Source organism: Trachypithecus francoisi, unplaced genomic scaffold (assembly GCF_009764315.1).
Source record: "Trachypithecus francoisi isolate TF-2019V2 unplaced genomic scaffold, Tfra_2.0 Lachesis_group4, whole genome shotgun sequence".
NCBI classification, from domain to species: Eukaryota; Metazoa; Chordata; class Mammalia; order Primates; family Cercopithecidae; genus Trachypithecus; species Trachypithecus francoisi.
The window spans coordinates 10,654,516-10,676,430 of NW_022681469.1; the positions used below are offsets into that span (position 1 = coordinate 10,654,516).

Genomic DNA, 21,915 nt, shown 5'->3' on the forward strand with positions numbered 1-21,915 from the left:
GAACTCCTGGACTCATGTAGCTGGGACTATAGGCATGTGCCACTGCGCCTGGCTAGACATATTTTTAAAAATACTGAACCGTGGAAGTTTTTGAAGCTTATGGATTTGTTTTTTGAAAAAAAATTCTTGGCCAGGTGTGGTGGCTCACGCCTGTAATCCCAACACTTTGGGAGGCCGAGGCTGGTGGATCACAAGGTCAGAAGATCAAGATCATCTTGGCTAACATGGTGAAACCCCGTCTCTACTAAAAGTACAAAAAATTAGCTGGGCGTGTTGGCGGGCGCCTGTAGTCCCAGCTACTTGGGAGGCTGAGGCAGGAGAATGGCGTGAACCCGGGAAGCGGAGCTTGCAGTGAGCCAAGATCACTGTACTCCAGCCTGGGCGACGAGTGAGCCTGTCTCAAAAAAACAAAAAAAAATTTACCGCTGGTTCTACTGCTGCATGGGTGCAATACAGGACACTGAAGCCATATGGTCATATTATGGTATGTCAGACAGTCTCAGTGACTGCCTCTGGCTTTATGGAATGCTGCGTCACAGATAGGGGTGCTCACCAAGTTTTGTGAACACACCTACTATACAGGAGTCTCAGCTAAGAGAACCTGTGGTTTTCTTATTAGCAAAGAATTGGTTGTTTGCTGAGTCATAGAAATAGCCCCAGTTTCTAGGGAGAGGGTGGCTGAGAAGATTATGATATTAAAAGAGGAAAGCAACCAATTATAGTAAGTCAAAAAGGGATATTTTAAGGACATTCTCTGATGTATTTCGCCTTTCCTCAGGCAGTGGTCAGGGATTTGCACAATTCATAAGATGAAAGTCTTCAGGAGACCCTGGATCTGTTGTCTTCAGACTTCTGCAGAAAAACACATCCCCTGAGCATTACGCAATTATCAGTGAGGGCTTTGGACTTCCACGATGTATGGCTTGGGAGCTCGGTGAAAATAACATTTTATCACCTTAAGTCTACTCAAGAGATGTGCTTCATCATTTGTGAGACTACTTAGGCACATGTTATTTTAGGAATCAAGGGAACTCGGTGAAAATAACATTTTATCACCTTAAGTCTGCTCAAGAGATGTGCTTCATCATTTGTGAAAATAGGCACATGTTATTTTAGGAATCAAGTGAGGATGAAGGGACTCCTTTTACTCTCCCTCTGTGAAAGTTTCTAGTACAATCAAAGACCGTACTTTGGCTGTGGATGGATCCTTTGGAAATGGCTGAATATTATTGATTTGCTTTTATTGTCATCCTGTGTCTTTCAAGGGAATTCAGTGAATAATAAAAAGCATTTAAAAATATTTCATCTTCTGCTGAAACCTCCGTATCTGAACTTGCAGACGATGCTGTTTTCAGCTTTACACGATGAACGTGCTTCTGCGCTCTGTGGGCCAGTTCTGCCAATATGCATGGGATGTTTGTGTTGTAACTGCTATTTCACCAAAATGTGAGGTTGATCCTTTTCATTTTTAAGTTTTCAGAAACTAGTATAATACATAGATGAGGAGCATTGCTGACAACATGGTGGAGTCACCCTGACCACAGACAGGCAACCAGATTCTGGCTCCACTGTGCGGTTAGAAGAGGGGTGTGGGCAAACCTAAAGTGGTTTTAAAAATTAATTCTACACATATTTGGAGCCTTTTATGAATGCCCAGTTGGGCTCTTGGTTTTGAAATACTCTTTTCTGTTGCATTAGCACAAGGGAAATGTATAATTCCAATCCCAAGACAATGTATTTTCTTCCAAGAAGGCTGGCTTCGGAGAACTGAATATGAAAGCCCCATGCTAAATATGCTTCCACTGTTGTCTGAGCTGTTCTCTTCTTGAGTTAACCTGAGATCTCACAGGACAACTACCTTTGCTTCCTGACAGGTGAAATGGCAAATGGCCATCAAGGAGAAATTGATGAAACAAATTATCCTTAGTTATTAAAGCTTCCTGATGGTTCCCCACACCATTCCTCCCTGGTGCTGGCTCACATCATTATAAAGATAGCGTGATAAAGTCCTGGCATAAGCCGTGTGGCTCTGTCACAGTTCTTCTCACTCATGTCAACAGAGTGTGAAAAAACATTTAATTGGCTCTAGCAGCCTTGGGGATGATGTATTCCTTATCCGCAAGGGTAAAGTGGAACAAGAAAGAGCAAAGTTTTATTTAGAGGCCGGAATTTCACCAACAGGTATGCAAATTACATATCCTTCCAGACTTCTGCATTATATTTAAAGGGTGATAGAAAATAGTTCAGTATAAAGAACTGGAATTGCATGTTTTAATCCAAAATTTTCATTGAGAGGAAGGAATAGTGGGGGAAAAAAATCACTGAATCTGAAATAAATGCATTTTCCACTTGATAATGCTACTCTCTGCATACTTTTGAGCAAGATGCTATGAACTCAGTCCCCATTGCTTCACAATCCTGATGCACACTAGGAATCCCTTGGATGTGGACCAGGCATCGGGATTTGTAGAAAGCTCCCCAGGTGACTAATGTACAGCTAGGGCTGTGGACAGTGCTTCTGTGGCCACCCATTCAGTGTTTGCTGAGGGGATGAATACATTTATTTTCTCTGAGCTACATTCTCCTTATCTTTAAAATGTGGCTGATAATGTCCACTTTGCCTATCACATGTGGCCATTCCAGGATAAAACCAAATCATGCATTGAAAGCATTTCAACAATTAAAATAGTTTATAAATTTATCTGTATCCTTTCCAGTTTTCTAAAAGTTAAAGTTCCGAAGTAAATGACTGAAAATCAGGTTAGCATGCTTAAAGGGGAGTTCCCAAAGCAATTCATCTTATTCTCTATGTTTAAAATAATTGTACCCCATACATTCATATGGATATTTATGTACAATTACATTTCAACATAAAGCTGATTTTAATTTTTTAAAAGTCTTTCAGCATTGCTCTCAGGAACAAACTCAACAGCAGAATTAGGAATCTGCATCCGTCTTTAGAATTTCTGAATAGTCTATGCAGAGCACGTGGAATCAGACAAAGATCTCAAAGGAGTGAAGCAATTTATCATGTATTAGTTATTGGTATTTACACAGTGACTTTCCTCTGAAAAGCATGTGGTAATGGGTTAAAAACCTCATCAGGAAAATGTTTCTGCAACTGTAGAGATCATAGCAAGGACAAAAGGTGCTGATTGGCCAGCAGAGGTGGAACTAACATTTCCAGGTGGTGACTGGCAGAGATTCCCCTGGGAGAATTCACACCTGGGAATTCTGACAATTGTCTTTTCAACGAGGCAGTAACAGAAGTGGTGGCAGATAATTTAGAGGGTGTTGTGGGCCTCTGAGTGCCTCCACAGCTGAGTGATGTGGTGCTGTAACAGATGCATGGTATTGAAGAATACTCAAAAATGCAGTACAGTAGGAAGCATTTGAATGGGGGATTGCTGAGGGCCAAGGAGAGACACCCAAGTCAAGGGATAACACTGAGCTCAACTAGCCTCCATTTTCATGAGCTACTCATAGTATTCCTGTGGCAAAAATGAATACTGTGACTTGCTGGAGTCAGTGGTTCTGCCATCAACAGAGAAGTCACCATGGCAACACGTACAACCGCCTTGCCCTGCACTTAGCCAGCCCCACGTGACACAGGCTAACAGCTGTAATGGTTTCCAGGCACAGACCCCGGGAAAATGCACCTTTGAGTACCATGCCAGGTAGGGTGGGGGTCGGAGGGTGGTCAGCCCAGGGTGAAGAATGGGACAGAGTCCTAACCTCCCTGGGGTTCGAAATCGATCGTAGGGGATGAAGGGAAAGAAAGGTAGAGGAAAATTAGGAATGAAAGAAATTGCCAGCAGGGAAAAAACAATGACCTTAGAGATTGGAAAGCTGGATGTTTGTGCCAGTTTTGATTTTTTATCACTGGAGTTTCAGAGTTAAGTGATCCTGGTTAAGAGAGAGAACAGAAGTCTTTGAATAAAGGCAGCCCTGGACATGGCCAGGCCTGTGGAGCCACTAGAAAGCAGCCCGCCTCCACAGAGGATGGCCTGTGAGGTGTTCAGTGCTGAAGGGGAATCCAGCCCTGCTGCCAGTCATGTTTAGCCACCTAAGTGACGTTTTGCTCTTCGATTATTTCTTCATCATGTCTGAGCCTTGACAGCACACCCTCAAACGCTTTTCAAAACACAAGCCTGCCAAGTCTATTCTCTCAGTGATGTGGGAAGGCTTTGTCAACTTAAGCCGGTCTCTTCAGTTCTTTTCCGGTCCTTTAGCAAAAAGTCTAGTGAAAGCCATTGATGTCAATTACATCTGGAGGGTGCAGTCCTGGGCTGGAGGCAGGACTGGGCAGGAGAGGTGTGGTCGGAAGAGAGAGTGCGGCTGGAGCTCAGATTTGTTGACTTCAGTTCACATTCTTAGAAGAGGATGATACACACACTCCACCAAGAAGGAAAATAAGAGAGCCCAAACATTCAGATTACAAAGTTAGAGACCAGCAAATATAAATTTTAAACAGACATGATGGTGGAAACAATTGATAAATAAGTCCAAGAAGTGGTTATTTAAGAAAAGAAAAGCCGTGTAATCTAATCAATGGGCGGGGGGTGGGGTGGGGGAGAGTGGGGAGGGGAGCAACAAAAACATGCAATATAAAAAACATGAAAAAGGGAATGGAAATTAAATTATTAAAAAGTTTGTTTTGTTCAACTCCACAGAGTAATGAGTTTGAAACCCTAGGTTAAAGGCATGAATTTCTAGAAAAATATAGCAGGTATTACCTGCTAAAGAAAAATCTAATTAGACAGATTATCATAAAATAACTTGAGAGAGTTGTCAAAGATCTGCTCCCACAAAAAGCAGTGGGCTCAAGTGGTTTTCCAGAGGCAGTGCTCCAAAGCTGCTTCTCTCCTTGCCACTCCCAGTGTGTTCAAGGGACCCGCAGCATCAGCATCACCTGGGAGCTTGCTGGAAATGCAGACTCTCAAATCCCATTTCTGACCAGTTGAATCTGCATTTGCTAATTTCCTCCAGGTGATTCTAAGCACATTAAAATTTGGATGACACTTATTTGAATCATTTGGCAACTTGGAGAGAGATGGAGAAGTCCTGCATGGTGTGACTGGGTGTCACAAGGTAATGAACTTATACAAAAACCTTAATCCTAGTAAAAATTTTAAACAATTGCCAACGAAATGATTGCAATTCTTAAATCCACCTGGGAAAAGCAAATGTGCAAGGATGAACAAGAAAATTCTGAAAACAAAACAGAAAAGGGAAATTAGCTCTATGAGCCACTAAATGTGGTAATAAAGGCTCAATTATAATACTGCAGTTTGCTCCCATGTCACGAGGTATCATATCAATGTGAGAGTCCAGAAGGGACTCAGATATGAAGGGAATTTAGAAGATGGTAAAGAAGAGGATGGAGCCTCAACCAATGGGGCTGGAACAGTGGGCCATTTGGGAAAAATAGAGTGAGATTTTTACTTTCCACCCAAATAAATTTCCAGTGAAGAAAATATGTAGAACTTACAAATAAAACCTAAAGTTATTATAAAAAACATGGAATAATTTTAAAAATAAGTTCTGAATGGAGAAGGCATGTCACAAATCCCAAACGCCATAAAACACTTTACATTTCACTATGTAAAATTTGGCAACTTTTACATGGAAAAAAAAATCCCATGAATTCAAAAAAATGGAGCTCAAACAGGGAAAACATCCAAAGATGTATTAAAATACTAAGTGATATATAAAGAATACTTACAGATCAATAGGAAAGAATATAAAAATATAAATATTGGGGCAAAGACTATAAAGAGGTAGTTCATGGAAAAACAAATAAAAGTGATATATAAACATAGGCAAAGATACTTAACCCAACTCATAATGAAATATAAACTATAACAAGAAAATTTTATTTTTCATATACAACAGCCACATTTAAAAAAAAATGATGCACTTTTGGTAAGGATGTGGGGAAAAGGTATTCATAGATTGTTGGACTGTCAATCGGATTATGTCATTGGAGGATGGTTTGTAGTAGTATCAAAATTAAAAATACACATATCCTTTAGACTCAACAAAATCACAGGTACAATATGATTTTCTATGAAAACACTGTAGAAACAAAAGGTGGGATACACCTAAAATGACCAATCAAAAATAGGTAACACTAATATCATAGTTGATTTGAGATACATAAATGCGCTTGGTGTTTTTGCAGGAAAAGTGGAATTTGGATCATTTGCAGGAAAATGCACATTAGCAAGGGGGGGATGATAGTTTTTCTTTACACGATGAAATGTGAACTGTGTTGGTGACTGAAGAGGGAGAAAGACAAATAACATAATAAAAAGATTGTAAGAGATAAAAATGCATTAATCATGCAGTCTTAGCGTAAGAAGAGAAAAGGGATCTGCTCAGAAATAATTGAAATATAATTATAAAAGCTGGAATGATTACTTTTAAGTGTTTGCAGGTGGTAAAGAAAACTAATGTTCAGCTTATAATTATGAAGAAAATGGGATATAATTTCAAAATGTTCTTTATATCCATAACTCTTGCACAGGAAGATATACAAATATTTTATGGCCAGATGATAGACAGGAAACTTGGAATATAGACAGAAATCAATGCCTCAGAAGTCATAACAATGGAGGTAAGAGGCCTTCAGAAATCAGTCTACTGTGGCCAGTGGTAAAGTGTCTGATGTGGTGAGAGGAAGCCTGAATTCCCAGCTCAGTGCTGGGTATACTTGAGTCTAATGGGGGTATGGGGTTGTTACATTGAGTGATCCCAAGTACCAAGTTCCATCTAGTTCCTAATGTATCTGGGAGAAGACCCACATGTCTAAGAGGGCTGGGTTTTCAGCCACTCTGCCAACCTGAGTGAATCCACTGGACCAGCTTGCCAGTGGATTCTCAGCCCTGGATTCTTGACAGTCCTGGCCTTGGTCCTGGGGAGGTGGAGAATTGGGTGTTAACTCTCTTCCCTCCACTCCTGCTTCTGGATTTTCCATGTCCTACCCACTTCCCTGTGGGAGAAGCTGTGAGAATTCCTGGTCAAGGACCTCTCAGTATCAGATGCAGTTAGTACTAGGGCAGAGAACCAGATAACTTAACGTTACAGCAGATGCTGTGAATTTACCTGCTAGCAACTTACAGAAGCTGACTCCCAGGTCCTTTTTGGGGTAAGAGGTATCACATCATATAGCATGCAACTTGTGCTGAGAATCTAGCCTGGACCTACTAGAAGTCCTTTAATATAACTAGCGGTGGCTCATGCCTATAATCCCAGCACTTTGGGAGGCTGAGGCAGGTGTTATCACGAGGTCAAGAGATTGAGACCATCTTGGCCTCTACTAAATCTCGTTTCTACTAAAAATACAAAAATTAGCCCCGTCTCTACTAAAAATACAAAAATTAGCCCCGTCTCTACTAAAAATACAAAAATTAGCTGGGTGTGGTGGTGCATGCCTGTAGTCCCAGCTACTCAGCAGGCTGAGGCAGGAGAATTGCTTGAACCCCAGAGGCAGAGGTTGCAGTGAGCCAAGATCGCACCACTGCACTCCAGCCTGGTGACAGAGTGAGGCTCCATCGCAAAATTAATAATAATAATAATAATAATAATAATAATAAGATGCAATCTTTACAACTAGAAGATCCCTTAGGAAATGAAACTTTACATCTTAAAGTGCTTCATCTATTTTAATGATATTTTAAAGAAGATCCTAGGATGTGGCCTTTGGTCTGATGTATTGTGCATCAAATATCATGAATGTGATAAAACATCCTAAAGCTGAACACAAACGCCTTGTAAAACAGCTTGGTGTGCAGCTTGGAGTTGCTCCTTAGTGCAGAAATTTATGGGATCAGACTCTTGGATTTATTTTTTCTGGTGTTTGTTTTGTTTTTGTATTTTACAGAACGTGCAGTGCCATCTGTGGCTGTCTTCCTGCTGGCAAGTCCTTTTCATTCCAGGCAAATAAGATTCCCTAAATTAGACAAAAAGGAAGAATCACAACAGAGTCCATAATTCTGAGAGGCGAATCATGGCGATTGCCTGGCATTCCGTGACCTTTAAATAAACCTTACCTCAGGTCTGGGGGCTACTTTTTCTACCTTGTAACTACTCTTCTAAAAATATTCCTAAGGACCATATAATGGTTTAGAAACAGGCTGTACTTATTAGCAAAGAGGGAAATAACTAGGAAGAAAAAAAGAGTGGCGGTTTCTAATAGAGCAGAACTGGTTTAAATCAAGTCAACTTAAATCATAATGTGTAAGTCTTTGGTTTACCTCATCCCCCTATAAAAATGTGTTCTTAAAGCCCCATGCTAGGCCCCAGTGCTTGGGGTGATCTTTCTCTACTGCCTGGTGTTTCTCAAACTCCAGTCAGGTGAAAATCACCTTCACATTTTTCTTGACATATACTGTAAAATCCAAGTATTATTTATTTACTTATTTTCGCAAAATTGGTTAAATTTCTTATTTAAATAAATATATTGATAAGACTTTACATCCCTACTAATGCTTTTTTTTCTTTTTAATTATACTTTAAGTTCTAGGGTACATGTGCACAACGTGCAGGTTTGTTACATATGTATACATGAGCCATGTTGGTGTGCTGCACCCATGAACTCATCATTTACATTAGGTATATCTCCTAATGCTATCCCTCCCCTACCCCACCCACAATAGGACCCGGTGTGTGATGTTCCCCTTCTCGTGTCCAAGTGATCTCATTGTTCAGTTCCCACCTATGAGTGAGAATATGCAGTATTTGGTTTTCTGTTCTTGCGATAGTTTGCTGAGAATGATGGTTTCCAGCCGCATCCATGTCCCTACAAAGGACATGAACGCATCCTTTTTAATGGCTGCATAGTATTCCATGGTGTATATGTGCCACATTTTCTTTTTTTTTTTTTTTTTTGAGACAGAGTCTTGCTCTGTCACCCGGGCTGGAGTGCAGTGGCTGGATCTCAGCTCACTGCAAGCTCCGCCTCCCGGGTTTATGCCATTCTCCTGCTTCAGCCTCTGAAGTAGCTGGGACTACAGGCGCCCGCCACCTCGCCCGGCTAGTTTTTTGTATTTTTAGTAGAGATGGGGTTTCACCGTGTTTTAGCCAGGATGGTCTCAATCTCCTGACCTCGTGATCCACCCGTCTCGGCCTCCCAAAGTGCTGGGATTACAGGCTTGAGCCACCGCGCCCGGCCTACGTGCCACATTTTCTTAATCCAGTCTGTCACTGATGGACATTTGGGTTGATTCCAAGTCTTTGCTATTGTGAATAGTGCCGCAATAAACATACGTGTGCATATGTCTTTATAGCAGCATGACTTATAATCCTTTGGGTATATCCCCAGTAATGGGATGGCTGGATCGAATGGTATTCCTAGTTCTAGAGCCTTAAGGAATCGCCACATTGTTTTCCATAATGGTTGAACTAGTTTACAGTCTCACCAACAGTGTAAAAGTGTTCCTATTCCTCCACATCCTCTCCAGCACCTGTTGTTTCCTGGTTTTTTAATGATTGCCATTCTAAGTGGTGTGAGATGGTATCTTATTGTGGTTTTGATTTGCATTTCTCTGATGGAGAGTGATGATGAACATTTTTTCATGTGTCTGTTGGCTGTATGAATGTCTTCTTTTGAGAAGTGTCTGTTTATATCCTTTGCCCACTTTCTGATGGGGTGGTTTTTTTCTTGTAAATTTGATTGAGTTCTTTATAGGTTCTGGATATTAGCCTTTTGTCAGATGAGTAGATTGTAAAAATTTTCTCCCATTCTGTAGGTTGCCTGTTCACTCTAATGGTAGTTTCTTTTGCTGTGCAGAAGCTCTTTAGTTTAATTAGATCCCATTTGTCAATTTTGGCTTTTGTTGCCATTGCTTTTGGTGTTTTAGACATGAAGTCCTTGCCCATGCCTATGTCCTGAATGGTATTACCTAGGTTTTCTTCTAGGGTTTTTATGGTTTTAGGTCTAACATTTAAGTTTCTAATCCATCTTGAATTAATTTTCGTATAAGGAGTAAGGAAAGGATCCAGTTTCAGCTTTCTACTTATGGCTAGCCAATTTTCCCAGTACCATTTATTAAATAGGGAATCCTTTCCCCATTTCTTGTTTTTGTCAGGTTTGTCAAAGATCAGATGGCTGTAGATGTGTGGTATTATTTCTGAGGACTCTGTTCTGTTCCATTGGTCTCTATCTCTGTTTTGGTACCAGTACTATGCTGTTTTGGTTACTGTAGCCTTGTAGTATAGTTTGAAGTCAGGTAGCGTGATGCCTCCAGCTTTCTTCTTTTGGCTTAGGATTTTCTTGGCATATGCGGGGTCTTTTTTGGTTCCATAGGAACTTTAAAGCAGTTTTTTCCAATTCTGTGAAGAAAGTCATTGGTAGCTTGATGGGGATGGCATGGAATCTATAAATAACCTTGGGCAGTATGGCCATTTTCACAATATTGATTCTTCCTATCCATGAGCATGGTATGTTCTTCCATTTGTTTGTGTCCTCTTTATTTCACTGAGCAGTGGTTTGTAGTTCTCCTTGAAGAGGTCCTTTACATCCCTTATAAGTTGGATTCCTAGGTATTTTATTCTCTTTGAAGCAATTGTGAATGGAATTTCATTTATGATTTGGCTCTCTGTTTGTCTGTTACTGGTGTATATGAATGCTTGTGATTTTTGCACATTAATTTTGTATCTGAGACTTTGCTGAAGTTGCTTATCAGCTTAAGGAGATTTTGGGCTGAGACAATGGGGTTTTCTAAATATACAATCATGTCATCTGCAAACAGGGACAATTTGACTTCTTCTTTTCCTAACTGGATACCCTTGATTTCTTTCTCTTGCCTGATTGCCCTAGGCAGAACTTCCAACATTATGTTGAATAGGAGTGGTGATAGAGGGCATCCCTGTCTTGTGCCTGTTTTCAAAGGGAATGCTTCTAGTTTTTGCCCATTCAGTATGATATTGGCTGTGGGTTTGTCATAAATAGCTCTTATTATTTTGAGATATGTTCCATCAATACCGAATTTACTGAGTTTTTAGCATGAAGGGCTGTTGAATTTTGTCAAAGGCCTTTTCTGCATCTATTGAGATAATCATGTGGTTTTTGTCTTTGGTTCTGTTTATATGCTGGATTACATTTATTGATTTGCATATGTTGAACCAGCCTTGCATCCCAGGGATGAAGCCTACTTATCATGGTGGATAAGCTTTTTGATGTGCTGCTGGGTTTGGTTTGCCAGTATTTTATTGAGGATTTTTGCATTGATGTTCATCAGGGATATTGGTCTAAAATTCTCTTTTTTTGGTGTATCTCTGTCGGGCTTTGGTATCAGGATGATGTTGGCCTCATAAAATGAGTTAGGGAGGATTCCCTCTTTTTCTATTGATTGGAATAGTTTCAGAAGGAATGGTATCAACTCCTCCTTGTACCTCTGGTACAATTCGGCTTGAATCCATCTGGTCCTGAACTTTTTTTGGTTGGTAGGCTATTAATTATTGCTTCAATTTCAGAGCCTGCTTATTGGTCTATTCAGGAATTCAACTTCTTCCTGGTTTAGTCTTGGGAGAGTGTAAGTGTCCAGGAAATCATCCATTTCTTCTAGGTTTTCTAGTTTATTTGCGTAGAGGTGTTTATATAGTATTCTCTGATGGTAGTTTGTATTTCTGTGGGGTCAGTGGTGATATCCCCTTTATCATTTTTTATTGCATCTATTTGATTCTTCTCTCTTTTCTTCATTTGTCTTGCTAGCGGTCTATCAATTTTGTTGATCTTTTCAAAAAACCAGCTCCTGGATGCACTGATTTCTTGGAGGGTTTATTGTGTCTCTATCTCCTTCAGTTCTGCTCTCATCTTAGTTATTTCTTGCCTTCTGCTAGGTTTTGAATGTTTTGGCTCTTGCTTCTGTAGTTCTTTTAATTGTGATGCCAGGGTGTCAATTTTAGATCTTTCCTGCTTTCTCTTGTGGGCATTTAGTGCTACAAATTTCCCTCTACACACTGCTCTAAATGTGTCCCAGAGATTCTGGTATGTTGTATCTTTGTTCTCATTGGTTTCAAAGAACATCTTTATTTCTGCCTTCATTTTGTTATGTACCCAGTAGTTGTTCAGGAGCATGTTGTTCAGTTTCCATGTAGTTGAGCGGTTTTGATTGAGTTTCTTAGTTCTGAGTTCTAGTTTGATTGCACTGTGGTCTGAGAGACAGTTTGTTATAATTTCTGTTCTCTTACATTTGCTGAGGAGTGCTTTACTTCCAACTATGTGGTCAGTTTTGGAATAAGTGTGATGTGGTGCTGAGAAGAATGTATATTCTATTGATTTAGGTTGGAGAGTTCTGTAGATGTCTATTAGGTCCGCTTGGTGCAGAGCTGAGTTCAGTTCCTGGATATCCTTGTTAACTTTCTGTCTTGTTGATCTGTCTAATGTTGACAGTGGGGTGTTAAAGTCTCCCATTATTATTGTATGGGAGTCTAAGTCTCTAAGGACTTGCTTTATGAATCTGGGTGCTCCTATATTGGGTGCATATATATTTATGATAGTTAGCTCTTCCTGATGAATTGATCCCTTTACCATTATGTAGTGGCCTTCTTTGTCTCTTTTGATCTTTTGATGGTTTAAAGTCTGTTTTATCAGAGACTTGGATTGCAATCCCTGCTTTTTTTTGTTTTCCATTTGCTTGGTAGATCTTCCACCATCCCTTTATTTTGAGCCTATGTGTGTGTCTGCATGTGAGATGGGTCTCCTGAATACAGCAGACTGATGGGTCTTGACTCTTTATCCAATTTGCCAGTCTGTGTCTTTTAATTGGACCATTTAATCCATTTACATTTAAGGTTAATATTCTTATGTGTGAACTTGATCCTGTCATTGTGATAATAGCTGGTTATTTTGCTCGCTAGTTGATGCAGTTTCTTCCTAGCATCGATGGACTTTACATTTTGACATGTTTTTGCAATGGCTGGTACCTGTTGTTCCCTTCCATGTTTAGTGCTTCCTTCAGGGTCTCTTGTAAGGTAGGCCTGGTGGTGTCAAAATCTCTAAGCATTTGCTTGTCTGTAAAGGATTTTCATTTCTCCTTCACTTATGAAACTTAGTTTGGCTGGATATGAAATTCTGGGTTGAAAATTCTTTTCTTTGTTGAATATTGGCCCCCCACTCTCTTCTGGTTTGGAGAGTTTCTGCCGAGAGGTCTGCTGTTAGTCTGATGGGCTTCCCTTTGTGGGTAACCCGACCTTTCTCTCTGGCTGCCCTTAACATTTTTTCCTTCATTTCAACTTTGGTGAATCTGACAATTACGTGTCTTGGAGTTGCTCTTCTCGAGGAGTATCTTTGTGGCATTCTCTGTATTTCCTGAATTTGAATGTTGGCCTGCCTTACTAGGTTAGGGAAGTTCTCCTGGATGATATCCTGCAGAGTGCTTTCCAACTTGGTTCCATTTTCCCTGGCACTTTCAGGCACACGAATCAGACATAGATTTGGTCTTTTCACATATTCCCATGTTTCTTGGAGGCTTAGTTCATTTCTTTTTACTCTTTTTTTCTCTGCACTTCTCTTCTCGTTTCATTTTATTCATTTGATCTTCAGTCGCTGATACTCTTTCTTCCAGATGATCGAGTCAGTTACTGAAGCTTGTGCATTTGTCACGTAGTTTCTTGTTTATGGTTTTCACCTCTGTCGGTTCTTTTAATCTTCTCTACATTGGTTATTCTAGTTCGCCATTCATCAATCTTTTTTCAAAAGTCTTTGCGCTGGTTACATAGTTCCTCCTTTAGCTCTGAGAAGTTTGATTGACTGAAGCCTTCTTCTCTCGACTTGTCAAAGTCATTCTCTGCCCAGCTTTGTTGCATTGCTGGTGATGAGCCTTGTTCCTTTGGAGGGGGAGATGCGCTCTGATTTTTTGAATTTCCAGCTTTTCTGCACTGCTTTTTCCCCATCTTTGTGGTTTTATCTGCCTTTGGTCTTTGGTCTTTGATGATGCTGACGTACTGATGGCGTTTTGGTATGGGTGTCCTCTTTGTTAGTTTTCCTTCTAACAATCGGGACCCTCAGCTGTAGGTCTGTTGGAGTTTGCCTGGGTATCAGCAGCAGGGGCTGCAGAAGATAGAATATTGCTGAACAGCAAGTGTTGCTGTCTGATTCTTGCTCTGGAAGCTTCGTCTCAGGGGTGTACTCTGCCGTGTGAGGTGTCAGTCTGCACCTAGTGGGGGATGTCTGCCAGTTAGGCTACTCAGGGGTTAGGGACCCACTTGAGCAGGCAGTCTGTCCGTTCTCAGATCTCAACCTCCATGCTGGGAGATCCACTGCTCTCTTCAAAACTGTCAGACAGGGGCATTTACCTCTGCCAAGGTTTCTGCTGCTTTTTGCCTACTGAGTAATTCTATTGCCTGTCAAGGCATTAACCCGAAGCCTGTTCTCTCTTTATTATAAGGTGAAATACAGTCATGGGAGAGGTGTTAAAGGCATGCCAGAACCAAATAGACTTTCTCTTTTACAAAATCGTAAGGGTTGAAAGACAAATTAACAGGAAATGACTTGCTTTGTATGTTACATGAGGCCATGTCTCTTTGCTCCCATAATCGTGACCCCCTAGCTACATGTTGCACTGCTCCAGAAGCCAGAGACTGCACTACAAATGACATCTGTTGTAGTTGTGCAGTGTACAACCTGACCAACCATAAATATCCCTCATTTTAGAAAACACTGATTGATAGAGCCCAAAGGGCATTGGAGAGGTAACAGATAGCTCAGTCAGTAGTGTTACAGAAGAGAAAAAGAATCTTATTACATAGAGACAGCATACCTTAGAACCTATTTTCTGTTTTTATCATTTAACATGATCTCAGACAGTAGAAAGACACATACGGGAGCAGAAAGATCACAAGACCTATGGGTAGATGTCTTCAACTCTAATTTCCATTCTAACACCAAGTTCCTACAAAACAAACATCCTGGTATAGGTATGAATTGACTAGCCCTGGTTGATCACCAAGATCCCTTTAAGGCCATATGATTCCTTACTCTTCACAGCAAGGCACCTGCTATATTTTCAGAAAAGCACAGCCCTCATTTTAAAGCAGCATCTTTTTCCATCTTTCAAACAAAGTAGGTTAGCAGCCAATTCAAAACACTGAGCAATAATTTGACATCTTCCTCAAATTGAGGTTCCTTCCTGGCATGCAGCCCTTCCATAAGGAGGTGCTTTCACTGGAACCACCGAGTCCTGCCTCACACCACAAATGTGTTGTTCATTTGTTTGTTTCAAGTCTGCTTTTCCAGTTGCAAATAGGCAGATCAGTTCTCCTGAGATTTAGGTAAAAACGTCTCCTCTATCTGGGTGAGCTTCCTTATAAAATGGCCAGAGAGCCCTGTCTCTTTGTAAGCTTGATGGTACAGCCTTTCTATTTCTGATTCCACTACCTAAAGGCTTCACTGTTTCTCTTAAACCATGTTTTGGGCAGTATTTGGGTATTCCGTTTTTTCTTTTGGTAACCTTATTTACCAAAGGGACCCTTTTATTTGGTGAGTGATTCTCAACCTTGGTCACATACTGGACACTCCTGGGGAGGGGGGTTTACAGGTTTACATCACACACACCCATGTCCCCCCCATCCCCCCAACGGTCTGATTTGGTCTGTCAGGGGTTTAGGACTAGATATTGGGATTTTTCTTTTTAAAAAATAATCATTCAGATGGCATCCTTTCCCTTTCACTCTCCCAAAGGAAGAGAAGAGTGATCGTCAGTGGCAAAAGGCAACTGCCGAGAAGCACCCCCAAGAGCCAGCTTCATGCTCAGGAGTGAATGCTGAGCCTCCTCCTCGTGGTTTCCGGTGCTCCACAAGTTCAGAGAAACCTCTCTGGTAAGAAACTGTAGAAGTGGTGCATGGAAGTGTTACCAGAAAGCGTTCCTGATCCAGACCCCCAGAGAGGGTTCTTGGATCTTACACAAGATCCAAGAATTTAGGGTGCATCTGTAAAGTGAAAGCAAGTTTATTAGCGTACTAGTCTGTTTTCACGCTGCTGATAACGACATACCTGAGACTGGGTAATTTATACAGGGAAGAGGCTTAATGGACTCACAGTTCCACATGGCTGGGGGAGCCTCACAATCATGGCAGAAGGCAAGGAGGAGCAAGTCACATCTTACATGGATGGTGGCAGGCAAAGAGAGCTTGTGCAGGGAAACTCCCCTTTATAAAACCATCAGATCTTGTGAGACTTATTCACCGTCATGACAACAGCATGGAAAGACCTGCCCCCATGATTCAATCACCTCCCCCCAGGTCCCTCCCAAAACACGTGGGAATTCAAGATGAGACTGGGGTAGAGACACAGTCAAATTGTATCAATTAGGAAAGTAAAGGAATAAAAGAATAGCTGCTTCATAAAGCAGCCCCAAGGGCTGCTGGTTGCCCATTTTTATGGTTATTTCTTGATTACATGCTAAACAAGGGGTGGATTATTCATGCCTCCCCTTTTTAGGCCCTATAGGGTAACTTCCTGACATTGCTGTGGCATTTATAAACAGTCATGGTGCTGGCGGGAATGTAGCAGTGAGGCTGACCAGAAGTCAATCTCATTGCCATCTTGGTTTTGATGGTTTTAGCTGGCTTCTTTACTGCAACCAGTTTTATCAGCAAAGTCTCTATGAGCTGTATCTTATGCCAATTGCCTATTTCATCCTGTGACCAAATGCCCTAACCTCCTGGGAATGCAGCCCAGTAGGTCTCAGCTTTATTTTACCCAGCCCCTATTAGAGATGGAGTTACTCTGGTTCAGACACCTCTGACAGAAGTATAGTCTTAATCAGGATTTTAAAAAGCTCCCCAGGTAGTTCTAAAGTGCTTCCAAGATTGAGAAGCACTACACACGATTAGAGCTTTTAAATTGCAGTGGTAAGTCACCTGGGAACCATGCTAAAAAACACAAATGCTGATTCAGTCAGTATGGGGTGGGGGCCTGAGAGTCTGCATTTCTAAGAAGCTTTCAGGAGACCCAATGCTGCTTGTCAAGGACCAAACTTCCAAGGTACTGGATGAGATAATCTACTTCCAGATGTCCTCTAGTCAAGCCACGACTCACGAGCTCTCACGTTATTTTTCTTCCTGTCCTAACCCTACACAGACTGAAGTACCTCATGTTATTTACAGGTAGGAAGGCATTTTTGTATATACACTGTTTTGTTTTTAAATATCTGATAGCAACGAATCTTATTCTAGTCAAACATGAAATATTACCGGGAAAGTACAAAACCCCAAAGTCCAAATGTGGAATGATGACCTCAGGCTCACAAAACCAGAGTGCAATTGCTGATGTGGGGGATGCACTTAGAACCTGAGTTGGTATGGAACTTAAACTGAAGCCACTGAGAATTCAGTAGGTGCAGAAAGAAGCCTTCTTGGTGCTTCCTTTATCTGACAAAAAGCAGAGATTTCTGGGAGAATGAGGCTGCCATACTTCCTCTTACAGGTGGCTTTTACTCCCAGGAAGAAGGTCAAGAAACCTACCATAAGTCTTCTCTCCGGGGAAGTTTTATGGCCATGAATGCGATGCAGAGATCACTCAGGCCTGTATGAACAAGCACCATCACAAACTCTTCATCTCTCATTTGTTCTTCTAGAAACCCGTGTATTCTTCCTATGGAGGCCTTTTCCCCCACCACCTCTTTTCCCTACTAAACTGGGCATATAAGTTTCTAGCTTTAGCTACTTACTGAGTGTCTTCTTTTTGAAGCTCCTATATGCATATAAATAAGGTCCCCCTGCCCATCTGTTAATCTGTCTTTTATCAGTTTGATTTGCAGGCCCCCAGGTACTGAACTGAACAGGACAGAGGAAAACTTTTTCCTCCCTGACACTGAGCAACTGGAGGCTGCTGTTAAGTAACCTTCCCTCATTTCTACATCTGTCCTCCGTCCCTCCTTCTAGCCCCTCAACCCACATGATGTCTCATGTTCCTATTTACCTAAAAGAAAAAAGGAAAATCAAACAATATTATTTAAATAAACCTCTGCCTTATAGTTTGTAAACTGTTTTCTGTCGTTTTTTTGTTTTGTTTTGTTTTGAGACAGAGTCTTGCTCTGTCACTCAGGCTGGAGTGCAGTGGCACCATCTCAGCTCAGTGTAACCTCTGCTTCCCAGGTTCAAGCAATTATCCTGCCTCAGACTCCTGAGTAGCTGGGATTACAGGCATGTGCCACCGCACCCAGCTAATTTTTGTATTTTTAGTCGAGACAGGATTTCACCATGTTGGTCAGGCTGGTCTCGAACTCCTGACCTCGTGATCCGCCCACCTCCGCCTCCCAAAATGCTGGCATTACAGATGTGAGCCACCGAACCCGGTCAACTGTTTTCTGTCCTTGTAATTGGTGTAATGACAATTGGATTAACACTTCACCTGCTGGACACTGGGTAAGAACTCTCCAAGTATTTGAAGTGGAAATTTTTCTGCAAATGGATCTCATGTTACCATAGCACAGGCCTACTGTAATGCCAGAGTTACAGAATTTGGACTTGAACATCAAATACTAACAGATATGTTCCCTGTATACATTTTCATAAATCAATCAAAAGAATCCTGTAATCCCAGCACTTTGGGAGGCCAAGGCAGGTGGATCACCTGAGGTTAGGAGTTCAAGACCAGTCTGTCCAACACGGTGAAATCCTGCCTCTATAAAAATACAAAAATTAACTGGGCATGATGGCGGGTGCCTGTAATCCCAGCTACTCAGAAGGCTGAGGCAGAATTGCTTGAACCCGGGAGGAGGAGGTTGCAGTGAGCTGAGATGGTGCCATTGTACTCCACCCTGGGCAACTGGGCAACACTCTTTTTTTTTTTTTTCTTGAGACAAAAGAAAAAAGAAACTGTCACCCACAAAGCATGATTTTTTAAAAATAAAGGAACTAAAACTCTTAACAAAATAGATAAGATCTTATCTCACAGATCTTAACAAACAAGTTTCTAATTAAGTAATAATACATAGGAACTCATATTGGCCCAAGGTAGGATCTAGAGGTTTTAGAAACTAGTCTCTCAGCCCTGACTTAGACCACAGGTGCTCACAGCCTCAGGTAGTAGGTCCCTTTGACAGCGGAAGGACTCCTGCATTGCAAAGATCATTCATGGTATTTGTCTACTTGGGCATTCGGAGGAATTTATTTGAGAGATCTCTGTTCCTCTGTGGCCCTGACATATCTTTTCTCCTCTTGTATTTTCACTCTTACTTTTCTTCTTTCAGCATTAGGAATGCTTTCCTTTGTTCAGGCCAGCCCATGAGGAAAAGCTAGCCTGCTGTGTCATCTTAACAACATTCATAGAAGGGAATTCTTCGTATGTGCCCTTGGCACACAGCACCCCACGTCAGTTCTAGGAATCCATGTGTGAGGAACAAAGAGGATTGTTTCGTCTGAAAATGGGCTATTCTGACAACAGGGTAATTCTGGCTTCTCTCTAAGCTTCACAAAGCTTGGCAGCACAACCCTGGCAAGGAATCACGATGACAATAGCTGATCTGAAGCCACACACACCATGTGCGGGGCGGGAGCATGATTAAAGCAATCAAATGCACAAGGTTGAGAGAATGAACTGTTTCAAGTTTGTAGGGGGAGATGATTTGGAAGTCTTTACTCCACGTTCAAGCATTATAGCAAAATGTATCTAATATAATAACCATTATTATTAATATTATTGTAGCTAAACTTTAACACTTGCTACATGCTTGTGATTAAACACGTCAGATTTAAACACATCACTTTAAATAGAATTCCATGAGTTAGGTCTTATCTCCATTTAGGAAATGGGGAAACTGAGGAATGAGGTTATGAAAACTGCCCAAGGTTAATCTGCTGGTGAGAGGCAGCGATGGTGCTGGAATCCAGGCCTCCTAGCCGTTGCTTCCTGCCTCATCTTCTTCCTGTTTTTAGCATCAGCAACATCACATGTTGCCTGGAGACCCACTGAATGCTGGATTTGGAGGTCACTTAGAGGTTACACTCCCCTCCCCTTCTTCACCTTATGGGTGAAAAAGCAGAGACTTGGACAGGTCACTTGAGTTGCCCAAGGCCAATTTAGGTGGAGCTAGGAGTATGACCTAAGTCTCCTGAGATACAGCTTAATAGGCTGTCTGCCACCCAGGGTTATGTGTATACTCTTTCATCCAATTAATTTTTCAGTCAACAGTTACATCCTTTCATTTGAGCCCTGTGCTTTCAAATTACATGTCTTATCACTCAAAGAAGTGGGACTAAATCCACAGAGTTTTGCAAGCTTAAAGGTATCTCTTAAAGATCTGGAAGCCTCCAGTACAGTATTATTCATGTCAATACAGAGCCAGGAGATGGATCTCTATATTGCTTTAGGTAAATCTCTTCTTAAATTAAAACACAGACTATGTTACAGCAAGACATTGAGAGTCATAAGAGGCAAAAGTGAGAAAGTGAATTGATCAAATCACCCACAGTCATGGCGCAGACATCAGTTTAGGCAAGTCATCATTTAACCTAATTGAAGAGTTAATAGTTCCTACATTCTTCAACTTACTTATTTCTGGCCCTGAGTACTTCAGATGTGCTGCCCTGAGAACTCCATACTCACAACATTCCTTTGACCTTTCTTAATCCTCCAATGACATTACCAGTGAGGTTCTGTTATTAAATCCATTCCATAGTCCCAAGAGACCGAGGTTTAAAGAAATGAAGCAATGTGCCCGAGGTTGCTGGAGACTTTACCTGAATCCAGGTGATCCAGGTGCCAGGGGTCGGTGGCAGACGACATGGGGGAGAGGGTCAGCGGCGAGGCTCCGCAGTTGGACTCCACCAGCTCGCCCTGGATGTGGACGTGAGCCGAGGCGTTCGTCTGCCTCAAGGCAGCCTTGAGAGGGGCGATCTGGTTGAACTGGACTCTGGAGAGGCAACCAGTGAATCCTGGGGTATTGTATTTGTGAATCTCTTGGTCAATTTTCCCTGTTTCTAAAAGAAAAAAAGAAATGAAAATGTAATGCGACTGACCATAGTCCAGCTGTACAACATACCTGTCTTTGAATGCTTGTGTCCAAATCTTACATTTAGGTTTCAGTTTAAGATGTTACATTGTTTTAGGTGAAATACTAATGAGTCAATAAGACTTAGGGCTGCAGACTTGATTTTAAAGGAACCTTGTGTTAACAGAGAATATGGTAGGGTAAAAATAAGACTATATGCGATAAAATACATTTCTCAGTACCTTCTGGCTACTTCAGATGCTGCTGAAGCTCACCACAGTGACTTGGTTCTGATTGATTTTTCTCATCTTTTCTGATGCTTCTCTGACCCTCTTAACAAATTGAGTAAAACAGCCCTGCTCTGCCCTCCTAGCAAACTATGGTTCTGTTTTGTATCTCTTATTTTCTTCTTCAGAAATCTTAAAACATAACAAAACAAAAATGAACAAGAATTCCAGTAGCCTGTACGTGAACATCTCCTTTCTTCAAAATCCAATCCCCTTGGAATTCTAAAATTTACGGAATGCCTGCTCGAGTCTGATGGAGGTTTTGGCAGTCAGGAAACTTTCCCAACCCAATCACAAACACACACATGCCTTGATGAATCTCACCATCTCCCCCCAACCTGTAGGCTGAACATCTTCCCAAACTAACTCAGCTCAGAGATGAGACTGAGTAGAGGCATTTCCAAGGTACCGAGTGCAATGTACCCACACATTGTTATACCAGTTGAATCAATGTCTTTTGGCCCCTCTGTCCCAAGTTTTAGCAACTGTCTAACAAACAAATGTTGAAAGGGTCCTTAAATGCTTAAGAGCCCTTGGCTAGTGGGCCAGGTGGACTGACCTCAGAGCCTTTTAACCACTACTGGGAACTGTGTGAAGAAGATAATTCCAGTGGCAGTGTCGCAATTGCTCTGAGCAAGTGCTGCGTTAACCCCTCATGTCCCTGCCAACTCCCTGGGCTCACAGGAAGA

The 21,915-nt window shown here is 41.5% G+C and overlaps 1 protein-coding gene and 1 non-coding gene across 2 annotated transcripts in view; both read right to left on the reverse strand.

The window, feature by feature from the left end:
• CNTNAP2 (contactin associated protein 2) overlaps positions 1-21,915 on the reverse strand; it is a 2,313,133-nt gene that overhangs the window by 24,364 nt on the left and 2,266,854 nt on the right. The window contains exon 22 of the mRNA XM_033192342.1: positions 20,689-20,928. Coding sequence (XP_033048233.1) covers positions 20,689-20,928 — 240 coding nt within the window. The remainder of the gene's footprint in view (positions 1-20,688; positions 20,929-21,915) is intronic.
• LOC117073931 lies at positions 15,646-15,860 on the reverse strand. Its single transcript, XR_004433464.1, has one exon. It is a non-coding gene; the product is annotated as a small nucleolar RNA U3 (small nucleolar RNA).